Source organism: Eptatretus burgeri, chromosome 9, assembly GCF_056783735.1.
Source record: "Eptatretus burgeri isolate ZD-2024b chromosome 9, Ebu_testis_v1, whole genome shotgun sequence".
NCBI classification, from domain to species: Eukaryota; Metazoa; Chordata; class Myxini; order Myxiniformes; family Myxinidae; genus Eptatretus; species Eptatretus burgeri.
Genome location: NC_140969.1, coordinates 65,866,565 through 65,891,124, shown reverse-complemented (window position 1 = coordinate 65,891,124; position 24,560 = coordinate 65,866,565). Strand labels below are relative to the sequence as shown.

Sequence of the window (24,560 nt, the reverse complement as noted above, 5' to 3'; positions counted from 1 at the left end):
AAAGGCCACAACGGTTTTTTAACAATAAAGCGTTCAAATGTTTTTTTTTACACTTTCCTCACTCATATTATCGAATGCCTGATCTACATACCTCCGAATCCGCTGTATACATCACTGTTGTAAGTGCTATAGTTTTCAAATTAGGAGCTTGGAGCGATTTCATGCATTATGTCATCCGATTTTCCACGATCTACTCTCACGGACTAATTAAAGTACACCCGGACCCTGACATTCGCGGTTCCAACATTTGCGGATTCCACGTATTCGTGGCCGATAATTTGCGATATGCTACCACATTCCCGGGAAATTGCCCCATATAATTACAGTTTTTGGAGTGAATTTTTAAAAATATATATTTTTTTTCACTTCACAAACCGCAAGCATAACACAGTTCGTAAACATATCTTCCACAAGCCATGCACAAAGCAGCTGGATGTAAGTACAGTACAATACTGTGTATGCAAAAATATATCTTACACGAGTCGCGAACATGACCTGCTTCCTGAACGTGTATTGTAGCTTTGTGGGATAAACATAGTTTTGCAGGATGTCTCACCATGTGCACTTTAAACATTTTGAGAAAGCACAGTGGTACTGTACGTACTGTATTGTAGCTTCGCCTTCGCGGCATAAACGTAGTTTTGTGAGATGTCTCACCAGTGTAACACGTCATTCCCCATGACGTCATCTCCCGTGAGTTACTTACAGAATGAAAACACAAACAGCATCTATTGATGTATCCAGTAATTACTAGGTCGCCACATATGGTCATTACACAATGGAATCATTGAGCGCATCTTAATGTAAATCACCATCTTGCTACAAACAGAACCAGATGAGCTGTTACATTTTTTTTAAAACACTCAGCATCATCTGCCTGCAGATAGGAAAGATGTCATGTCCTGTGAGTTCAAGAATGGAAACGTTTAGCATATCTATTAGTGTAATTAGCAGCGAACTACATATGGACAAATTACACAATGACATCGCTCACCACATCTATTATCAGCTGCCAAATACAGCATCACCCGTAAAAATCCCCGACAAACAATGTGCAGACTACTCACCCTCCCGCAATTAACCACAATGCATGCGTCCAGCTCGTAGGGGGGCGTGCCTCCGCAGACCACGATGCGGCCAAGGCATTCCCTTCAGAACACATGAGCCTCATCAAGAAGGGGTACCTGCCAGAGCAGGTCTTTAACGCTGATGAGAACAACTTGCTTTGGAAAAAGATGCCAACCAGAACGTTCATCTCAGCGCGAGAACAAAGCGGCTAGCTTCAAGGCCGCAAAGAACCGGGTATCCCTTCTCCTCTGCATAAACGCCGAAGGGGACTTCATGGTAAAGCTCATATTATGCTCTACCGTTCCCTGAATCTGCGTGCGCTGAAGAACACAAACAAGTAGGTGCTGCCCGTGTACTGGAGGGCAAACAGGAAGGCGGGTGTGACATCTGAACTTTTTATTGACTGGATCCATACTTGTTTCGTTCCTCAGGTTGAGAGGTACCTGGCAGGAAATAATCTTTCGTTCAAGGTACTCCTGCTGCTTGACAACAATCATGGCCACCCCACGGACCTGAACAGCGTATCTTAATCCTCATCTTCTTCATCATCATCATGTTTGTTTTGTATAGTGTCGAGACTCTTCTGAGAGCTAACATACAATGCACAGCAATGGGGGGCATGAGACAAGAGAGGCAGGAGAGGGGAGGACAAAACAGTGGAGTACAGAGAGATTAGGAGATCTGTGGAAAGGAGAGGGGAACACGGGGTGTACAAGATGGACATTACAGGGACTTTCAGGAAGGAAAGCAGGGAATTTGAATTAGGTGGGTTTGGGGTGGATTAATGGGGGCAGAAAAGATCAAGGTTTTGGATGGGGGAAGATGAGAGATGGTGGTGAATAGCTGTTTTGAAGGCCTGGACAGAAGAATGGGATTGAAGAGAATGTGGGAGTTTATTCCAAAGGCAGGAAAAAAAGAGGAATGAAAGAGTGAAGGTGAGCAGTGATTTTGGTAGTTTTCCAGAAGGGGGTTGTTGGTGGACCTTGAGCATCCTGCGGGAATATGGTGGGGACAACTCGCAGACAAAGCGGAGGGGGGGGCAAGTCAGGCCAGATCAGATTTATTGTCATGTCAGGCCAGATCAGATCTGTAACTTGCTACAGGTATCATATAAACCTGTACTAACTTGTTCCATGGTCGGGTTGTCGGCGAATAAACCGTTTTCCCCACCAGGTTTTCTGTTTGGGTATGGGTATGGAAGTTTGGATATGGACACCCAGCAGGATTAAAAATAAAACCTGACAAAGAGCGGAGGAGCTCCTTGTGAGACAACGGCCATCCATATCTAGTGCCCAACTGTGTCTGCGGACGTCCTCCTGCAGTTGGGTTACTTTTTTATAAGGAGGTTGGTGCCAAGATTTGCACTCCGGCCACCGGAGAACCCTTCATTTAGCAAAACATTCTCGAAGCATAAAAACATTTGAAAACCCACTCCGTGGGAGTACCTCCTTTGCAGCTTCCCTTCGCAGGGTAGCTCACCGGATGACGGGATTGGGGCAAAGCCTTCAAGACCCCCAATCTTTGATGATAGGAGGGAAACCGTTCATCCAAGCCCATCGATCGGTGCACTGCAGTTAGAGCAGAGGGTGGTGGGCTCTTGACAGAGGGGTCCAAAGTGAAGGCCCGCTGGACTGGTTACTTTGAGCGGTTGTACTTGGCTGATCCACCAGCTGTCGAGTTGGACATCAGGGGTGTTACCATCACTGTTGCTGACCCTCCAATCAACTATGGTCCACCTTCATTTGTGGAAATAGGCTGCGTCGAACCAATTGAAATAGGGTAAAGCTCCAGGAATCTGTGTCATCCATGCTGAACTTCTCAAGGCTGGTGGAAATGCTGCACTCGTGTCATTGCATGCAGTTCTCTGCTCTGCCTGGAACACAGGCATCATCCCAACTGACTGGAAAAGGGGCCTTGTTGTCCCTCTCTGGAAAGGAAAGGGTGATCGCCAAGACTGCAACAACTACCGAGGGGGGACGCTTCTCTCAGTGCCGGCAAGGTCTTTGCTCGGATGATTCTTGATAGGGTTCGCCACCATCTGCTTGAGCACCAGTGTCCAGAGCAGTCAGGCTTTACACCAAAGAGGTCAACAATTGACCGTATCCTTGCTCTTCCGGTTCTCGCCGAACGCAGATGAGAGTTTCGGCAGGTGCTGCTTGCAGCCTATGTTGATCTCTGTAAAGCATTGGATTCAGTGAATCGGGATGCCCTCTGGAGGATTCTTAGTCTTTGTGGGGTGCCACCAAAACTGATCAATCTGATGACTGAACCCTGCTGCAGTACTGAGAGTGCTGTAAGATGTGGTGGTACCATCTCTGACTTGTTTCCAGTTGTTATTGGAGTTCGTCAGGGGTGTGTACTGGCCCCCACACTTTTCACTGCTTGTATGGACTGGATTCTGGGGAGGATGTTGGAGAGATCAAGCTGTGATGCATCATTTGGGAATGTCATTTTCTCTTACCTTGATTTCGCAGATGATGCAGTCATCTTTGCGGAGATTTTAGATTTCCTTTGGGGGGCCCTCGAGGTACTGAATGAGGAGTCAGAGCCACTGGGATTACGGGTTTTCTGGGTCAAAACTAAGATTCAGCCTTTCAATGACATCTTGGATGCTGCTGTCCTGTCTGTGCCTGTTTGTGGTGAGGATGTTGAGGTCGTGGAGAGATTCACTTACCTTGGCAGTGATATTCACGTCTCTGCTGGCTGTGAGTCAGAGGTCAACAGTCGTCTGGGTCAGGCCTGGGGAGTCATGGATTCACTGGATCATGGGGTGTGATTCTGCCGGTACCTGTGCTAGAGGATGAAAGTCCGAGTCTTCAAATCCTTGGTGCTTCCAGTCTTGCTCTATGGATGTGAGACTTGGACTCTGATCAGGGATCTGAGATGGAGACTTAATTCCTTTGGTACCAGGTCTCTTCGGGAAATCCTTGGCTATCACTGGTCGGACTTTGTGTCCAACGAGCGGTTGCTGAGAGAGACTCAAATGAGATTTGTTACCTGCATCGTCTGTGAGCATCAGCCGTGGCTGTATGGGCATGTGGCTCCTTTTCCTGATGCTGATCCTGCTCACCAGATTATCTCAGTGAGGGAGTCTCGTGAGTGGAGGAGGCCAATGGGCCAACCACGTGTCTCGTCGTTGGTGCAGGTTGATCGCCATCTTAAGGAGATGGGGATGGGCCTGGCATATGCCTGGGGGATGGCCAGATGGAGGCCTCTGGAGTACCGGTGGAGAGTGGACGCAGCGATGCGCTGCTCTGGCGCATGCTCCCATACCTGACCTGACTTGAGGGGGGGGGCGAGACCAGAGAGGAGGCGGAAGAAGACAGAAAGACCACCGACCTGCCTGCGGTGAGAGTGTGAGAGGCCCAAAGACTCAGCCTCATCGTGGGAGATACAAATGATCCTAAATGGCTTGGTTTCCACAGCGTGAAGCCGCAAAAGGTGAGAGGCAGGACCACCAGCTCAGAGGGGATAGCAGTGCTCCATCAGGCTGCGGATGAAAGCTTTGTATGTGGTCAGGAGCTCAGGTAGGCCGAGGAAGGACTTTGCACGATGGAGGTTTGATCATTTTGTTCAGAATTTTCATGTTCATCATTTTGCAAAGTTATGCTTGCTGTTTGTTTCGTAAAATATTCAAACAGTACATGATGATGATGATGTTTTTTTCTGTTTCATGGTACGGTATGGTATGGTTAAGATACTTTAAAATGCATTATTCGATAAACTGGAAATGGTACCTGGTGTTGTTGTTTTTTTATTTGTAAGCATTTTTAATGACACTGTTGTCATGCATTCGTGGTCGAAAACATTTAAAACTTGAAAAACTTTCCCCTTTGAACCAGGAACCGCCATATACCAATAATGTTACTCCCCTTGTCCCCATTGTACCAATTCCCCAACTTTGGTGGTGTCACCATTTAAGGCCTTTTTCATGAACGAGGAACCGCCGCAAATTGATAACGTTATCCCCCTTGTCTCCATTGTAACAACAAATAAAAAAACATTCCCGACACTTACGGATTTTTCCCCGACACTTGCGGATTTTTCCCCGACACTTGCGGATTTTTCCCCGACACTTGCGGAATTTTCCCCGACACTTGCGGATTTCACCTCGACACTTGCGGATTTCACCTCGACACTTGCGGATTTTACCCTGACACCGATTTTACCCCTACATTCGTGGATTTTTTGTGGGTCGGGAAATCCCCAGAACCTATCCCCCCCCCCCCATTTCCCATTGAAACAATGCCCCCACAATCGATGTTTCAACATTCACGGGATTTTCCCAGAAAGTATCCCCCGTGAATGTTGGGGTCCTGTTGTATATAATCGAAATATAATTGCTGTTTTGAGGATTATAACATGTGGACAAAATATATGTTGAAATTTGGAGTGAAATCTAAAAATGTTTAGTAATCAGCGATGTTCATTTGGTTTTGTGGGTACATCCCCTTACCCATCAGCTTGCTATCGCTTGCCAAGCCAGCCGTTCCTTATCAAAAGTTTTGTTGGAGTGCTTGCTTGAGTGCTTACGCTACTTGGTGAGCGCCCCATAATAGATAGTGATATTATGCACATAGCTGGTGTCCCAATCGGAGGACTGTTTGCTTTCAACACGAAGAGGTATGTAGACAGCATACATGGACGTGGTATAAATGGGTAGCTTTGGATTTGTAAAGGCACTCTTCGTGTGTGTGTGTGTGTGTGTGTGTGTGTGTGTGTGTGTGTGTGTGTGTGTGTGTGTGTGTGTGTGCGTGCGTGCGTGCGCGTGCGCGCGTGTGTGTGCGCCTGCATGCTTGGTTACATGTATGCAGTGCACGGGATTCATGGATGTGTGGATCGAACTTGCATCCAGGCCCGTGGTGTGTGACATCATGGTATGTGGCACTGTGGTGGAGGTTTTAACTTTTAACCTCAGCAGAATCCTTTGTCCTTGCGGCTGTTTTTAAAGCAATTGGTGATTTTATATGAATCAGGTGTGCTTTAGAAAGGTTATATGGTTTCTCTTTATGAGTTTCAAGGCAAAATATATTTCATAACACTCGATTTCTGAGCCATTTGCCGTATTAACATGTTTTCTCATTTACAGAGCCAAACTTTTTCTACCCGTCACATGACAATTGTCAGCTGTTTATAAAGATTAATGTTTATGCACATCTCCCTGAAACATCGATTATGCAAAGTTGTTTTTATAATTTGTTTATTGAAATTCCTGCAAAACAAGGGTGAAAGTTACTCAAGGTTTTTGGGTTGTATACAGTATGTACTCTAGTTGGTAATCACGCTGACTCCAATCTGCCAATTCCTGAAGAATTGCCGATATCGGCTAAGCACTAATCACCAATATATCGTGTGTGCGTGCATGTGCACATGTATGTGTTTGTATATATGATATGTGTACGTACAAGTTGCTCTTGTTGGCTGCTATCTCCACATGTGGGTGGGTTTCAGGAAGTAGAACGGAGATCGACCAGGTATCAAAGTATTCACCTCCGTTTGTGTGTCAGATTATTTTATTCATAAATAAGCTCCCTCTGACATTCTGGCTTGTCCAAGGTTATCAGACTTCATAATCAGCATTTAGTTCACCATGGGTCTTTAATGTCCAAAACTTAAATGAAGAAACGATACTTGGCTTTCTGACTCCTTTTAAAGGGGTGGCATGATCTGAGATGCAGACTTTACCTCCTGCCAGCACTTCACTAGGATGGTGGTTTTAATGAGTTTTCACTCCTCAGGGAAACAAATCGAGATGAGCATGCTTCCAACGTGGTTATCTGAGCTGAACTTTCCTCTTCCTGCAACACCATGATGTTGTGGTGCCGGGTTCAGTGGTGAGGACGACCGCGAGATGGAGCAGTTGGGCCGTCTCCCACCGAACACCGGAATTGAAGGTCATAACCTACGGATAACTCCGAAGGTCACGGGTCCCTTTGTGGACCGTGGACGCCAATATTTTGATGGCGTGGGGTAGGGTTAATTGTCTAATTCCAATTTACCTAAGTACCCACGCATAATTTACCTAAGTACCCATTTACCTAAGTACTCTAACTACCGGGGAAGCCACACCCTCGACTGACTTTGTCCGAACCGAATCACTGTTACCGACTCGGATCCGGCGTAACCAAGTGGGGATTACCAAAGCCTGCCGGACCAAATGAACAATCGGCCTCCCTAATTCTCAAGCCCGAACCATATCGGGCCAATGAAAGAAAGCACAGACAACGAACTGGAACATTTAACAGGGGTTTATTTACAGTAATCGTGAAGGGAGACAGAGCAGAGTTATCACGACTATCAGGCAGGCAATGTACAGTGAGCAAAAGCACTTAACAATTCTACTTAAAGACGGGCCACACACATATACACACACACACACACACACACACACACACACACACACACACACACACACACACACACACACAAAAATAAATGGACCCCGTGGGTCTTTATTCGGCCCTTCAACTCGGGACGGAAGGCGAGCTGAGGGCCAGAGTCTGGCCCGGTACCTGGCCACCTCGTGCGGTTTCACCGACTCCAGCCCACCACAGTGGGAATCGAACCCACGACCCGGAATCCAACAAGCCCACGATCCTGGCTGCCACTAACGACGATACGAGCACCACGGAACACCTCCGCTATGAGGAACCCGAAAAAGACCGCAGACCGCCAAAATACCTCAAAAAAGACCTCAGACCAGACCAAGACCGCAGACGACAACTGCAGACCAAAGACCAAAGAGCCCCGACCCCCGACACGACCACCTTTCTTATCCTTCCCCCTGGGCGGGTGGAGGGATCCGCTCTGAGGTAACTCGCTTCCGGATTGGTCGGGGCGATCGGTGTCCTCCCCTCATTGGACGAGGCGAACATCCCATCTTGATGGGGCGAAGTTGGCCCTGAGGTGATCTCACCCCCGATTGGACGAGGGGAACACCCCATCCGGCTGGGGCTGGGCCGGCCCCGAGACGAGGGGGCTCTGCCCACGTCCGTAGCCTCGAACACGTGGGTTATGGCGGCGTGGTGTGGAGTGAAAGCTGGGCTGGTGAAGCGCTTGTTCACCCACAGAGTGGGAGGAGGAGTGAAGCGAGGGTTTTGGTGGTGTGCGATTTCAAGATGTAAGAAACCTGACTATAAAAGAAACCCACAGCACACACATGAAATTCCCATTATACACAAGGGAGGAATTCTAACAATCCATATATACTTAACGAAATAACTAAACTTTGGGTCAACTGTATGTGTGAATGCGAATGGTTTCCAGATTCGTAACAATATTTCCTAAGCCTCTGAGATTTGACAGGATTACATTCATTTAAGCTGAAAAATTGTTAGGGTTGTCACTTAATGATAGAAATGTGTATTTTCTATTGCATTCAATTAATGGTTAAATTATGTATGGTTTGGGTATAGAAATAAAAAAACAATAATGGGATGTGGGATACCATGCAGGATATGATCTGACGAAGAGTCAACATACTTCTACAATGGCCTGCAAAAGTATTCATCCCTGACCAATAATGCCATATTTAGATGAATTACGAATTGTGTAGAAACAATTTTTCCAAATGAACTTTTTCATTCACAACTGCAGAGATCAACCTAAACACTGTTGTTGAAGGAGGTTACATGTCAGGAATACTGACAAAAACCATGTACAAATCAAAATTTACTGGTTCAAAAGGTATTCAGCTCCTAAGGTCAGTACTTGGTGGAAGCATCTTTTGCAGCAATGTGTGCTATGAGTCTTTTTGAGTAGGTGTAGTTCTCTACCAGCTTTTTTCAGTGAGATGGTGAAATCTTTGCCCATTATTCACGTGAAAATTCCCCGAGTTCTGCCAAGTTTGATGGGGATCGTCGACATCTTGAAATCTTCAAGTCTTGCCATAAATATTAATTTGGGTTCAAGTCAGGACTTTGACAGGGCCACTCAAGAACATTTATTTTCTTCTTATTCAGCCCCTCCAGTGTGTCTTTATCTTTGTGCTTCGGATCATTGTCCTGCTGAAATGTGAATCTCCCACCCAGTTTCAGATTCATGGCCAACTCAAGCAGGTTTTCATCGAGGATTCTGCTGTACTTTCCATCGTCCATTGTCCCTTCTATCCTGACAAGTTTGCCAGTCTCTGCTGATGAAAATCAGCCCCATGACATGATGCTACCACCACCATGATTGACAGTAGGGATGGTGTTGACTGGGTGATGGGCAGTGTTAAGCTTCCACCAGACGTAACGCTTTGAATATATACCAAAAAGTTCAATTTTGTCTTGTCTGACCCTGAAACTTTTCTCCACATGCCTCAAGTATCATTAAGATGCTTTTTTTGGCAAACTCTATAAGAGCTTTTAGATGTGCTTTGTTCAATAATGGCTTCTTTCTTGCCTTCTGTCCATCGAGGCCAGCTTTGTGAAGGGAACGGGATATTGTTGATTGATGAACACTGTCCCCATCTTGGACATAGAGCCTTGCAAATCTTTCACACATCATTGTTGGATTTACAGTGACATCCCGAACCAGTTTCCTGCTTGCCCGGCTGCTGAGTTTGGATGAGTGACCTGATCTGGGTGGTATGATATGTCTTCCACTTCTTAATGATGGATTTCACTGTACTCAAAGAGATAACAAGTGACACTGAAATCTTCTTATAACCCTCTCCTGAACAGGGGTTCTCCACCACTTTATGTCTAACTTCTTTGGAAGGCTCATTGGTCGTCATGTTTGCCTTCTTCATTAACCAAATGAGTTGCATCTTAAAATTCCTTAGATAAGTGGGGGAGCTTAATTTTTTACATTAACCCCTGATTACATATAGGTGAAACCTATTACATTTCTCTTTTGACCTTTCAAACAAATAATTTGCTCCTGAAGTGATTTAGGGTTAATTAGGCAATGTGTTTGAATACTTATGCAACTGATAATCAGCTGATTTTTCTCAGTTGATCTAATTTATTCACATTTTATCTGGATTTTTTAAAACCTTTATCAGTTTGGAGAAGTTTGTGAAGACTATATACAGTATTAACTTTGATTTGAAACATCATGAAATAAACTCAGGTGTCATCAAAATGTGAAAAGTTGGGGGGGGGGGTGAATAGGCCACTGTATATGGGATTATCTTCTTGCAGGAGTTCCTCATGTTTCCAAAGTAAAAGTTACCCTCTGTGTAATTATTGCATCTCACAATGCTTTATTGGATCCCTTGGGGTGATTGAAGGAGTTGACACCCTCTGCCATTTCTTGATCACTTGGACTGCTATGAACTGATGACATGTGTTACATTGAAATTGTTAAGAATGTTGGAATGATATTTTCGGCTGCTTTTAATTTTCATCCACTTAAAATATTTGCTCCATCAAGGCAGTGAGAATCATGAAAAAACACCTCATAATGGTATCACAGTAGTGCTTTATCAAAAAAATTAACTTATGGGTCATGCTCCCATTTTTATGGTTAAAAATCTGAAACGGTTTCGGATGGGTATATTGATGAGAAATATTTAGGTCTTTTATAGTCACAAGTTCTATTCCAGCATTGCCATAAGCCTGCGAAGGTAACTCACACTAACCAAATGTTTTCTCCCGTTTGACCACTCATGTGGTCTTTCCAAAGGGAAAGCCGGGGAAACATTTTGGACAACCTTCTGTCACGTATGGAGCAGTATGCGAACAACCTGGAGGGCCTGGTTGAAGAAAGGACGCAGGCCTACCTGGAGGAGAAGAGACGTGCTGAAGACTTGCTCTACCAGATCTTGCCACAGTAGGCAAATGGGTTACATATTGTTATGGACTTAGGGTTCGAGGCTCGCCACGAGGGTAAACACTCGGGTCCCTCCCAAATGCGCGGTCCTGAGGTTGCCGGGTACAGATTACTCTGTGCACTGGCAGGTTGCTAAGCAACAATTATTGCCGATTTTGCCAACAATTAATGCCGATGTGGTGAGGCTGCCAATCCTGGCAGGGTCACACTATCTCGCGTGATACCTAACCTGTGGACGGCCGAACCAAGGGGGGTCTCATGCCCTCAGCCCACACCGAGATTAATGCCGAGTGATGCAGTGAGTGTGCACTGGCTAACAAGAGGTAATTAGTGTGGCAGAACTTTCTGGATAAACTAATTTGCAGACCACTTTGGACCAATGAAGGAAAAGACATTACGAGCTGGTTACATTTATAACGTAAGCAATTCATTTATATAACGAGGGTGAGGAAAAGTATGGTTACAATAGTCAAAAGGGTCTTATTACAGGCAATATGGACAGCAGGGAAAGCAGGGATTTGTGGGGTGTGGCAAAAGAGATGCAATTATTTACAACAGAGAAGACACAGGGCAGAGTTAAACTAATGTAAAACTTCTACACTCTTAACTTACGCAAACGATGCAGACGCCACCAGACACACACCCGAGGAAATTAGAGAGCAAGAAAGATGAAGCAGTTGAGGGGTGTTCAACCTCTTTCCATACCTGGCATGGCCGACGGATCTACATACGCTTCCCAGTCGCTTCGGAGGGGTGGGGGGGCAGGCAAAAATGCTACAGTTATAACTATAGTGTTTGAGAGTTGTACTCTTGTACACTGCAATAGTCTGCAGAGAATTACTACAGGAAAGGAATGTTATTTTGACCTGGGGGAAGAGGGAAGAAAATTAGGGGTGTCTCTGGTGCGTGAGTGGGAGATGAAAATGAAGTGCAGGTGTGACGCAGAAAAGGAAGAGTGAAGGAGTGCGTATCTGTAATTGCTCTTTCGTAATTTGCATCTGCAGCAGACGAGACAGTCGATGGGAGAGACAGAACTTGAGATGATAGCTTAACACGGCATGTGAGGAAATCTGTAAATGTCAATGGTAATGAAGATTGACTGTGGAACGCAGTGAAAGCCGAACGCCAATAACCCAGCGATGAGCCGGAAATTCCTCGGCAAGGATTCAGGGACGGCTCGGGCTCGGCGACTGCTCGGCTCAGGCTTGGTGACTACTTGCTCGGCTCGGACTCGGTGACTGATTTAGTGACTACGATAGAGCCTGGGCGGAGGAGCCAAAAAGTGGATCAAAATTCCTTGTAGGCATATCCGAGCGCCCTGATTGGCGCACAGATGCCTCACCAAGAAGCAGCCCTGCCCTGCCAAATTCCGGAGCCAAAAATGGCCACATTTGCTCCCAAACTGGGCCATGCAACAGAGTTCCAGGTTTTACATGGGGCGTGGGTTTTTGGGAGCGCTCTTCGGCCATTAACGTGTGCTGGGCTCCAATCAAGCGTCGTTATTTAGCGGAGTGCCAAGGCTACCCAAATGACATTGAACGGACCCCAGCGCTGTGATGATTAGGTCTCTGTGGGGACCCCAGTAGGTCTCTGTGGGGATTTTTAGGAGGCGCTGTGGTGATTTGTACGAAGGTTGTAGCGTCGTGGTGAGGGTCTGAAGTGAAATGTCCTTTGGTGGAATGGTGCACAGTTTTAATGGGGAAATGGCGTGCATATGGTAATGGGGCCCTCGAGTAACGGCACCATTCGGTCTGTGGCCTGCATGCATGCGTGAAGGAGAGGTCGTGTTTGAAATAAAGAAAAATAAAATACGTAGATGAATGAATAGCAAGTGGAATTAAAGACCTAACTAAAAGCTCGAGGCAATGCATTTTTTCCTATTTCCCCAATAGACATAATAGAAGGGCTAACTGAACGAATACTGATGAAATAACTGTCTCGGGGCTGCTATATGTTGGGTGCCATTGCCTTGGAGGAGTGCCGGCTTCGCAGAAATGCAACAATATTAATAAAATAGAGCGGTTTCTTGTCGTAGGGGTTTTCCATTGCCTAAAATGACGTGTCACTGATTAATAAGAGCTGTATGAACCCCAATGGAAGCTGGTATGGTTCTATAGTAATCAGTGTTTCTGATACCAAAATATTCCTGAATGATGTTTAATATATCACGTTTTAAGGTAAAGGAATGTGTTATTTGGCCTTTCAAATCACCTTGTTTGCTTTGTTTCCAGTTTATTTTTTCAGATATTTTTCCTGCTTTTTTTTTTTCTTTTTTTTAGCTCGGTGGCTGAGCAGCTTAAACATGGTGAGATGGTGCAAGCTGAGGCTTTTGACAGTGTTACCATCTACTTCAGTGACATTGTTGGTTTTACTGCTCTCTCTGCAGAAAGCACACCCATGCAGGTAAATCTATAAACATGTTGTTTCGAAAAGGTACTTCCTTAATTAGAGTCCTTCAGCCCTGCTGATGGTTCTCAATCACTGAATACAATAAATATCAGGACAATTGCTATTAAAACCAAGGACTTCCTGCTTTTCTATTACATACATTTAAAAGAATAATTCTCGCAGAGGCTTTATGGCAGAAACAGTTTTCAACGGAACAGACAATAGCAGGACCATGAGCCTTAGAGAAAATAAAAGGTGAGTGAGGATGGTAGTAAGGTAGGGATCCTTCATTCTTTTTTTAATTCACTATAAACAAGGCTGAAAACTACTAAATGTAAAGGGCTACAGAGAAAAAGAAGAAGAGGAAAAACTGGCAAAACCTTCACCTCGTCCTGAAATGAGGACACCTCTTCACAGGACCTTTGTGCAGGAGGGGGTAACTAGGCCGGGGGGGGGGGGAGGGGGAAATTAATTTTCCTACCCCATTGGTTGTTTTTTTCGGAGACACCATCTCCATACTAGATGGCCGTTGATTCCCAAGGGGAGCTCATCGGCCCTTTGTCAGGTGCTGTTTTTAGTCCTGGCAGGGTGTCACAGTCATCCTCCACTAGTAAAGCCAATGAGGGGTGTCGTTTTAGTTGCCGACAACCCGACCATGTGGCAGGTAGCACTGAGTTACATGTTACCAGTGGCAATCCCAAAAGACCAACCTGACTTGAAATGTATAGTTAATGTATAGAAAGGTAATGGCATCAGAAATTAGATAAATTTAAGATGAATTAAATTGGTTCCCGAAAGCATTTGTGATGGAGAGGTACATTAATATTGGGAGGAATGGTAGATAGCTTAGATATGGATCGGTGATTGTGTATGTGTGTGTGTGTGTGTGTGTGTGTGTGTGTGTGTGTGTGTGTGTGTGTGTGTGTGTGTGTGTGTGTGTGTGTGTGTGTGTGTGTGTGTGTGTGTGTGTGTGTGTGTGTGTGTGTGAGTGTGAGTGTGAGATAATCGTGATGCCTGTGAAAGGGTCTCATCAAAAAGTGAATGTGCCATTGATATTTGTTCATACCCTTACCCTGCAATCCCTTTAATCCTTAAAATAAAATAAATAATAATAAAAAAACACCCTTGTGGTGTCTCCACTGCCTCTCACCCCCCGATATAAAAATCTCCCGAACACACCCCTCACCCAGTAAATTTGGTTCAATGGTAAAGCTTGGGTTGGTATCATCATCAACAAAGATTACTGATAGATTAAATTGAGAGGGTATAGATGAAGCACAGGTATGATGTAACAAATGGCCTCCGCATGTGTAATTATTTGTATAATTATTTGTTTTCCTTGTATAAATATTGGCAGGAGGTCAGGAACAAAAATGTTCATGCCCAGAACGTCAAAAATATTTATGAAATGGATATTTCTTCCAATCCTGGTATGTATTTATTTGTTGTCAGGTGGTAACACTGCTGAACGACCTTTACACCTGCTTTGATGCTATCATAGACAACTTTGATGTGTACAAGGTTAGTACTTGAACGGGAAAGGTAAACGTATTATATGGTAATATAACGGAAATTTACAATAAAATTACTTGACTTCACTTGTCATTTGGACTCTGTATCACCATTTTTTTTTAGGACACCTCATTTACAGTATGTGTGAATTTCGAAAAATAAAAGAAAATAATATGATATGACTAAAATGCCCACCGGTGTTGTAGCATTTAACTCCTTCCATAACAGTAACAAAAAAAAACGAGAATGGCACTCAGAAGAGCGCATACCTCCGCCATGATTTACATTTTGTTTCCCACTGATAGGCCGGATTTGCATCCGGACCTGAACCAAAATCTTATCGGTTTGTTCTTGTCACCTACCCAACTCATTCACCAAGTTTTGTCATCTGTCCATAACGTTTTGAGATATTGTGCTACATGTGTATTGTTTTTGGTCCGATCTCTCATTGGTAAAGAATTGATTTGAAGAATGCCAATTGAATTGAAGAATTGAAATGTCGCACTGATAGGCCGGATCTGCATCCGAACCTTCACTAAATCGAATCAATTCATCCTTGTCACACTCCCAACCTGTCCAGCAAATTTCGTCCGAATCCGGCCACACCTTTTTGAAATATCCTGCTCAACGACAAACAAACAAACAGGGGTAAAAACATAACCGCTGGCCACGTTCAGTAGTGGAGGTAATAAAAAAGAAAACGAGAGGCACGGACGGAATTCTATGTACAATTTCTAATTGCACACGTCTTCAGGGGCCAATTACACATCAAAGCTCAAGCAACCAGAAATACGGGAAGAGGTACTCCCTGAAATACAGCCGCATTACAATTGCCGATATTTTTCAAATTTAATCTGCAAACACAACTCACTGTGTTATTTAACCAAATGTAGTTGGTCGAGATTTCTACTTCATCATCAATTATGGTGAGAATCAATTCACATCAAATTTGCTATCTTCCAAAAAGGCCATATATGCTAAACTCCATTATAAGCGCAATCATCGTCTTCATCAACACCCATCATAAACCGCTGATTGCGGTCATTATCATGCCCCGAATAAAACAGATGTGAACATTTCACGGGAAGAATTTTTTTCCCTCAAGGGCAGGTCGCCACTCCATTGTGGGAAGGCATCCTGAAACCTTGAATAGCCTCTGGGTTTGGGAATCAAACCCATACCATTAAAAGCAAAGCAACAATTGTTTGCCACCTCAGCAACTGAGCTGCTCTTTTAAAGTCTGGTACTATAGAGGCCGATAGTAATATCGGTACCTTAAAATCCTCTTCTTGTTATAAAGTAATTCCTTTTATGTTTCTGCCTGCCAAAGCCCTTTTTTCAAATCCTTAAATAGTGATGATGCAAAAATCAAGGATTGGCTTAAGCAAAGGGATGCAACAGTTGATTTGCTTGGATAGATTTGATAAAAGGATTTGACCTGTTCTGGTTATGAAAAATCACTAAAAAAAAAAAAAAAAGAAGCAAGAATTCCCAACCCCAACCCCAAGACCTCAAGAAGCTGATGAAATTGTGGGAAAACTACGACTGAGTTACAAATTAATATTCCAACATAAAGTCTACTTTATGGGGTGGAAATGGAGCAGAAGAACCATGGAGAAGAGTTGTTAAATTTCCTTACCTACCGAGGTCATTGGTTTGTTTTGTTTTTGTTTCCACAGGTTGAAACCATAGGAGATGCGTACATGGTCGTATCTGGTCTACCGGTACAAAATGGCGCACGACATGCTGGTGAGATAGTCCGTATGGCGCTTGCTCTTCTGGCTGCTGTTCACTCCTTCTCCATCCGCCATCGGCCGAGTGCGAAGCTTCTTCTACGCATTGGAGTTCACACAGGTACATCAACATTGGGTCTGCTCCCGAATCCTCTCAGATAATTGTACACGAAACACGACATCAATCGGAAGTGCAAGTTCATGTATCTTCTTCGTTGCATTGGTGAATTGATTATTATTGCTATTATTTATTGAAGCAAAAGTGAAATATATTTTCGTGCATTTTTACATGTTGTAGGTCATCCTTGCATAAATGAAAAAGACCCAAATTAAATGAAAACATTTACGAAAGTATGGAATTGCTTCGCTCAGGTGCTGCGACTGCATTTGCACACTCTTGCTAGAATAGTCTTGTACAAATCAAGATGTATCTGTACGTTCATGTTAGTGAGTTGAATTGTCAACTTCGAAGTCACCCATAAGCCTGGTGGATATGGTGGCTGGCTTGTGATCAGTGTCCTGAGTTTCAGACCCTGTTTTTCTGTTGAATCAACACCAGGTGTGGTTGACTCAACCTGTCATCCTTCTGAGGTTGGTGAAATGAGTACCAGTGTACTGGTAATAGGGGCCCTTCATCAGCGGCACAGCCGCGCCCTCAGCCAATGATGCTACCTGCAGCCGTGTGCTGCATACGAAGGAGGAGGAGAAGGAAGTCACCCATGAAGGGAATAAAGAAACAATTGTGGATTCATAAAAGATGAAATTCACTAAAACATATACTTATGCAAACAATCCACAGATTTCAGCAAAGCAATACACCAATACTGTGTGAGAAACATCATTTGATTTTGTGGCATGACACCTGATAAAAAAACATTAGATCTGTATCGAGTTGGGTTGAGGGTTGGTACGCAGCTTGTGGTTGCTGGTTGCATCATTGCTGGGAGTGTACTGATGCCGCTGATACAGTTCCGCCTGGAGGTTAGAACAGAATTTGGAATTTGTTCATGGTGCCGGCGGTAGCTTGCCCACTCTTCGCGATTCTCAAAGGACACCGTGAGATCTTTAACGTCTACTGACTAATGCTGGCCGACGGGACACCCAGTTTAACGTCCATCCAATGGACGGCACACACATCGATGCCTCGCCTTGCCTGTGAAACACCAGGATGACAGTTTATTGCTGGGCCGAGATTCAAACCCAGGCTAGACGGCCAGAAGGCACACCAGTGATATCGGCCATCCCAATGATGATAATTCTGAGGTTCGTATCACATTGTTTTCAGACAAGATTACAAACACTTGTGTTTCAAAGCTTCTAATCGTTTTTTATTATTTCATTTTTTCACAGTCGCTCAAACTAATTTCAATTCTGCAAACCCTTTATTGTTATTTCTAAGATTATTGACTTGTCTCACATTGTAATTTCCCGAACATTTCTACTCCAACACGGCAACTTCATTCAGTTTTATTCAGCTTCTGCAATGTGTGAAGTCGAAAATATATGAACTTTGATAGTTTACCAAAAATCAAAGAAGCAGAATTTTAATACATGCGTAATGGATTTTCAAATGGTCAGAATAAAATAACTCTGACTCCATCGCCTTTGCACTTATGCGAACATGGGATCTTTACATTCAACATGCAAGTGAAAACAGATGATACAGTCGGTTTCAAGTTCCTTTCATTTGATGACAAGTCAGTTGTAGTTGGATCTAATTCTATGATGACAATCAGATTCAAGATCAAACACAAACATGTCTTTGCAAACGCATCTTGCTCATCCTTGAGGTATACCTCGTATGATGAATATATATATATATATATATATATATATTTTTTTTTAACTTGAACATTCAAACCAGGAATGTGTGTATAGTCATGTCTGGTCAACCACTACGAAATAGTCAAATGGTCACATGCAGCAGTCAATTTGTTCAGTTTTTACTTTGAATGTAGCTTTACGAATGTAGATTTGAGAATGCTGCGAAAGATAGCTGAGAGAATATGCATATTCGCCTTTGAGCTATCTCGCCAGGGTTTTCATTTTGGCCCAGCTATAAACTGCCATCTTGGTGTTTCTTTCTCAAGCAAGGAGAGGCATCAATGTGTGTGCCATTCCTCGGATTTACGTTAAGCCGAAGGATCCGTCTGACAGAGCGGGCACTAGTCGACGGTATAACTTAAAGATTCCACCACGTTTTATTTTTCCACATAGAGTTGGTGACTTATCACCGGCATCCTAAACAAATTACAAATTCCTGCCCAAATCAGTGGGACCAGCGTGCCTTGCCCATCCAGTTCGTGAAAGATTTATACGTCAAAAACTTTCTCCAGCCGACCCCACAAGAAGGTGGGAATTATTGGGGCTGTTTAAATAAATCGCCATTTATATTGAGAAGGCAAACCTCCATTGCATTCTTGTTTTAAAGTTTGTTGAACTCCAATCAACATCCATAAAAATGTTCTTGAATTGAAAACATTACCAGTCTTCTCATCTGACTGTGTTCAGTTTGTATGCTGTGTTTAATCACGTAATTATTTAACCGAAATGATGAATAACGGATTCAATCGACTTTTTTTTTTTAATCACTCTTTCAAAACTTATAATTATCTAAACAAACATGGAACCTTCTTGGAATCATTAAAAGCAATTGAGATGCTGACCATTTTTTTTTTGTTTGTTTGTTTTATTTTTTACACGAGATGTGAAGCGGAATCATTCTTCATATCTCCGCCAGGCTGAACAGTTTACGTTTTGTACCCCACTGATAGGCCGGATCTGGATCCGAACCTGAACCAAAATCTAATTGACGTGTTCTTGGCAGCAACTCTAATTCATCCACCAAGTTTCGCCAGAATCTGCCCGCAAACTTCTGAAATATCGTGCGATATATTATTTTTGGTCTTGTCTCTCAATGGTGAAGAATCACTCAAATATTAGAAGGGGCACTCGGTGGAGCTCACACCTCCGCCCCACCATGCCTGATCCACGAGAACATATCGGGCTCAATACATTTTTGAAATATCATGCAAACATTGGTTTTACCCGATCTCTCAAAGGTGAAGAATCATTAAAAAAATTTAATAATCATTGTATCCAGATCCGGATTCGGACCTTCACCAAAATTGAATCAATTCGCCCTTGACACACACCCAACGTATCCACCAAATTTCATTCGAATCCGTCCACAACATTTTGAGATACCATGATATATACCATTTTATACCTATCTCTCAATGGTGAAGAATCACTTAAAATTTCTCGTAGCCAGATCCCGATCTTCACCAAAATCTAATCAATTCGTCCTTGTCACACACTGAACCTGTCCACAAAATTTCATCCAAATCCATACACAACTTTTGAAGATATTCTGCACACAAACAGACAAACAGCCAACCAGACAGACAGGGTTGAAAACGACCACCTTCCACCTTAGGTGGCGGAGGTGTTTAAATAAAAATTCCCGTATCTGGATCCAGATTTGGATTTGGATCTTCACCAAAATATAAAAAATTCGTCCTGATCACGCATTCATCTCAATCAACCAAGTTTCGTCAGAATCTGTCCAACTTTTTGAAATATCGTGCTCCATATAGTTTTATCCCGATCACTCAATAGTGAAAAATCACTTTAAAAATTCTGGGATCCAGATCCGGATTTGGATCTTCACCAAAGTCGAATCAATTTGTCCTTATCACACACTCAACCTGTCTACCAATTTTCGTCCAAATCCAGTCATACCTTTTTGAGATATTCTGCTGACAAACAAACAAACAAGCAGTCATAGACTGGTGCTTATGAAATCGTCAACTTGACCTCTGACCTTGTCTAATAAAATCTGTCTATTGAGAAGGTAGTGATGCAAACTAGAAGTTTCTACGATGATTCTGTACCAAACCATCAAAAATCGATTGTTTGACCTCACTGTGACCTTGACCTTTGACCGATTTTGACCAAAATCTAATCAGCGCTAGCCATCACCCTCCTGAATCACGTGGTGTAATTTGACATTGGTAGCTTCTTCAGTTCTCGAGTTATCGTGCCTACAAACAAACAAACACACACACAAACAAACACACACACAAACAAACACACAAACAGATGACGGATATCAATATACTTACGAAATCTTTAGATTTCGTAAGTAACAACACAGACAGACAAACGGGTAAAAGCATAACCTCCGTCCACCTTTGGTGGCAGAGGTAAGAATCAGCGTGTGTTATAAAGATCCAGATTCTAAATTCTAAAACCTTCTTGGTCTTTAGACCCCTGAACCTTATTGTTACTTCCACCACCGAAGGTGGAAGGACGTTCGTTATGTTTTCCCCCCTGTCTGTCTGCCTATCTGTCTGTCTGTTTGTTATTGCAAAATCGAAAATTTTTCAAATATATTGGTCAGTCGATTTTGTTATTCTGTCTGTCTGATTGTCAATCGCCTACAGGTCACAATTCTAAATCGATCGTCATGAAACATTACCAAATTGTAGACGTACTCTCAACTGAGAAGCATATTGATTGTGAGGTCAAAGGTCAAGTTTCTAAAATCGTCATTTTTCATCCGATTGACTTAAAAGTTGAACAGGATTTACATATTGTGTCACTGAATTGGGAAACCAACTATTTGAGGTCAAAAGGTCAAAAGTCAACTCAAGATCAAACTTCTAAAATCATCAATTTTTATCTGAAAAATCGTCAATTTCCATCCGATTGACTTGAGAATTAAACAACAATTGCATAGTGCATTACTGAATTGGGAAAACAACTTCAAGAGGTTGTGGACGGATCCAGATTAAATTTGGTGGGCAGGTTTGGTGTGTGATGAGGATGAACTGATTAGATTTTGGTGAAGATCCGAATCCGGATCTGGATACGATAATTATTTATTTTTTCTAATGATTCTTCAGCATTGAGAGATAGGGCCAAAAATGATATATGGCATGATATTTCAAAAATGTATTGGGCCTGGTATGTTCTTGTGGATCTGGCATTGCATGGCGGAGGTATGCATTCTACCGAGTGCCCTTCTCGGTATTCAATATCTTATGAAAACAATTAGATTGATTTGTGTTATAGAATTAAGTCGTCCCTGCAATATTATAGCGATAAGGACATTAGGAGATGAAAAATACATTTTTACATCAAGATCAAGTACATTCATAGATGAGGAACAAATCAGTGGAGCTCGTATGTGAGATTTCAACCTAAAGATCCAACACATCATGAGCTATCTCCTCAGATGGAAACACCAAAAACACCAACATAAAGTTTCTGATGCACCTATTATCATCCTGTATGTATAGTATTGTTTCAGTGATGTAAAATTGTTTTATGGAAATGTAAAATTGCCATCTTTTAGCAGTTTCCGCTATGTGCAGGCCCCGTTTGTGCTGGCGTCGTTGGACTCAAGATGCCCCGTTACTGTCTGTTCGGTGACACGGTGAACACGGCATCACGCATGGAAAGCAGTGGAGAACGTAAGGGTCACACACGATTCTCTCAGCTATCATTCTGCAATAACGTTGTAAACATTGTAAGACAATCGGACAAGTGCTTCCCAAGTTATGGCCATTTATTTACCAACCAATGACAAGACACGTTGCTGCGTAGGCGTGGCCGATGGGGAAGAGAACCTCAGCCGCGTTCCCCATTACGGGTGACAACGTACGGATTCCAGAGAGTGATGACTTAATGTATTCTAATAATTTCTTGATTTCTTATGCGCATTTATAGATAAACACAATGCCCCAATCCAGTCGTCGTTTACGAGAGCGAAGGAACGGACTGTGTGGTTGTTTGAAATAATTTTTTTTATTTTTTATTATGTACGTGCGTACGGTTTTTTTTTGTTTTTTTTTTCTATTCTCTTCTCTTTGTGTTTTTCCTTGCGATGACATTGTGAAAAGGCAAAATACGTTGGCGCTAATTGAATAATTGGCCATTAAAACTAAGTTGCGAATAATCGTAACTGCGATATGCGAACTTCCGGACAGTGAGGACTTAACTTCGCGTAGGCCGGTGCGCGGCTGGCTGACGATGATGTCACGTGCCATGCCGGTTACGATGGGGATCGATCGGTGCCTTAGTTACCGTGGCGTCGGGGTTGCAATGGTCAATGGCAGCGAATGTCATGGCAAGCAAAGACAGGGAGGTAAACTTTATTTTAATTTGGATTTTAATTAACTCTGTGTGTAAGTATCACAGCAGTTGTTACTTCAACACAAGCGATAATTCGTGGAATGCATGTGAACATTCTGTACGGGCACGCACTACTTCCGGATGGTGATGACTTACTGTATTCTAATAATTTCTCAATTTCTTATGGGCATTTATGGATAAACACAATGCCCCAATCCAGTCATCGTTTATGAGAGGGCAGGAACGGCCTGTGTGTTTGTTTCTGGCTCGCGGTTTGAAAGTTTTATTTTTTTATTTTTTTGGGGGGAAGGGGGGTTTGCACGTACGGGCACGTGAGAGCGAAGGAACGGCCTGTGTGTTTGTTGTTTCTGGCTCGCGGTTTGAAAGTTTTGTTTGTTTGTTTTTTTGCACGTGCGGCCACGCACGTACTAGTAATAATAACAACTGCACTTGGTATGCCTCCACCAGGCTGAACAGTATGTGTTTTGTATCCCACGGATAGGTCGGATCTGCATCCAGACCTTAACGAAAATCTGATTGGCTTGTTCTTGTCACCTACCCAACTCATCCACCAAATTTTGTCATAATCCATCCATAACTTGTCTCCTGCTCCCCTTGTTGTGCGTTTATGTGTGTTACCTCTCATATGAGCCTTGACAGTGGATACAAAAAAAAAGAAGTTTGAGGTGTCCTGCTAAGAGAGACAGAGACAGAGACGACATAGAGACACATGTACACACATAGACAGAGAGAGACAGAGACAGAGACAGAGACAGAGACACACACACAGGCACACACACAGAGAGAGAGAGAGAGAGACACACACAGTCACTCACACACACACACACACACACACACACACACACACACACACACACACACACACACACACACACACACACACACACACACAATGATGAAAACATAACCTTCGGTGGCAAAGGTAATAATGAGTCCCTTTGGTGTGGAAGGAGGCCCTTAGACCCATCAAAGTTTGTGCTACAATTGCCAACTTATGATCGTTTGTTTGTGCTCTCCTCTTTTTAAATGCTGAGCATCAAGCAAGGAAGCAGCATGTAACATTTTTTTTAATCTTTGGTATAACTCAGCCATGGTTTAAATCACTGACCTACCACACTCAGAGTGGGTACTCTAACCATTACACTCCCAAGACTGGTTAATTAAAATATAGATATCGTGTGTGTGTGTGTGTGTGTGTGTGTGTGTGTGTGTGTGTGTGTGCGCGTGTGCGTGTGCGTGCGTACGTACGTACGTACATAGACATTGTTAATTAAAGAAGAAGGTGCTTCCAACCAAAAGTAAAAAAACTAGATAAACTCTGCAAATTTGAGCAAAAAAGCGAGGGCAGACCCGGTTTCAGACAACGTTTCGCCGGCTTCCCAGCGGCTTCATCAGGCACAATAGACCCCGATCCTCAGCACATGTCCGGTTTTTATTTCAACACGACCACTCATTTCCGGTCACATTCTGGTGCTCAAAGTCAAATGGAGGAGCGATTTTTATTTTTATTTTGCAAAAGCAAAAACAATCCTCAAATCACATCATTGACGGGGTGCTCTGCTCTTTTTTTGTTTTTACTTGCACGTGATCTGGTGTTGTGTGCGTGGGTGAGCACATGTGTGCGCTTATTGTTGTTTTTGTGTTTCCGGGGCATGAACATGGCTGGTTTTGTGTCTGGGTTGGGCACGATAAGGTGTTGGTTGTGCGAGTGTTGGGGTTCTCATTGGTGTTGTGCATGTGTAGATGTGGTGCCTGGGATTGAGTGTTGTTTGTTGCTCACCTTATCCAGCCGTTTGCACCATCCAGTTTTCACTATTTGTATCAGAGGTGTGTATTGTGTGGGTATGTCCACCGTCTCCCCAGTTAGACCACCTTCCCGGCTCTTCACGTGCCACGCTTCCAAAATCAACTTGTGTCGTTTGTTTGATGTAATGTCTA

The 24,560-nt window shown here is 43.4% G+C and overlaps 1 protein-coding gene across 4 annotated transcripts in view; it reads left to right on the top strand.

The window, feature by feature from the left end:
* The window catches only part of LOC147020253 (atrial natriuretic peptide receptor 1-like), a 252,988-nt gene that overhangs the window by 207,275 nt on the left and 21,153 nt on the right, over window positions 1-24,560 (top strand). For 3 of the 4 annotated variants that reach the window (XM_085895487.1, XM_085895483.1, XM_085895486.1), the window contains 5 exons: window positions 10,681-10,827; window positions 13,107-13,230; window positions 14,668-14,736; window positions 16,407-16,581; window positions 21,842-21,940. In XM_085895487.1, coding sequence (XP_085751613.1) covers window positions 10,681-10,827; window positions 13,107-13,230; window positions 14,668-14,736; window positions 16,407-16,581; window positions 21,842-21,940 — 614 coding nt within the window. The remainder of the gene's footprint in view (window positions 1-10,680; window positions 10,828-13,106; window positions 13,231-14,667; window positions 14,737-16,406; window positions 16,582-21,841; window positions 21,941-24,560) is intronic. The other variant, XM_085895485.1, reaches the window with a different exon arrangement.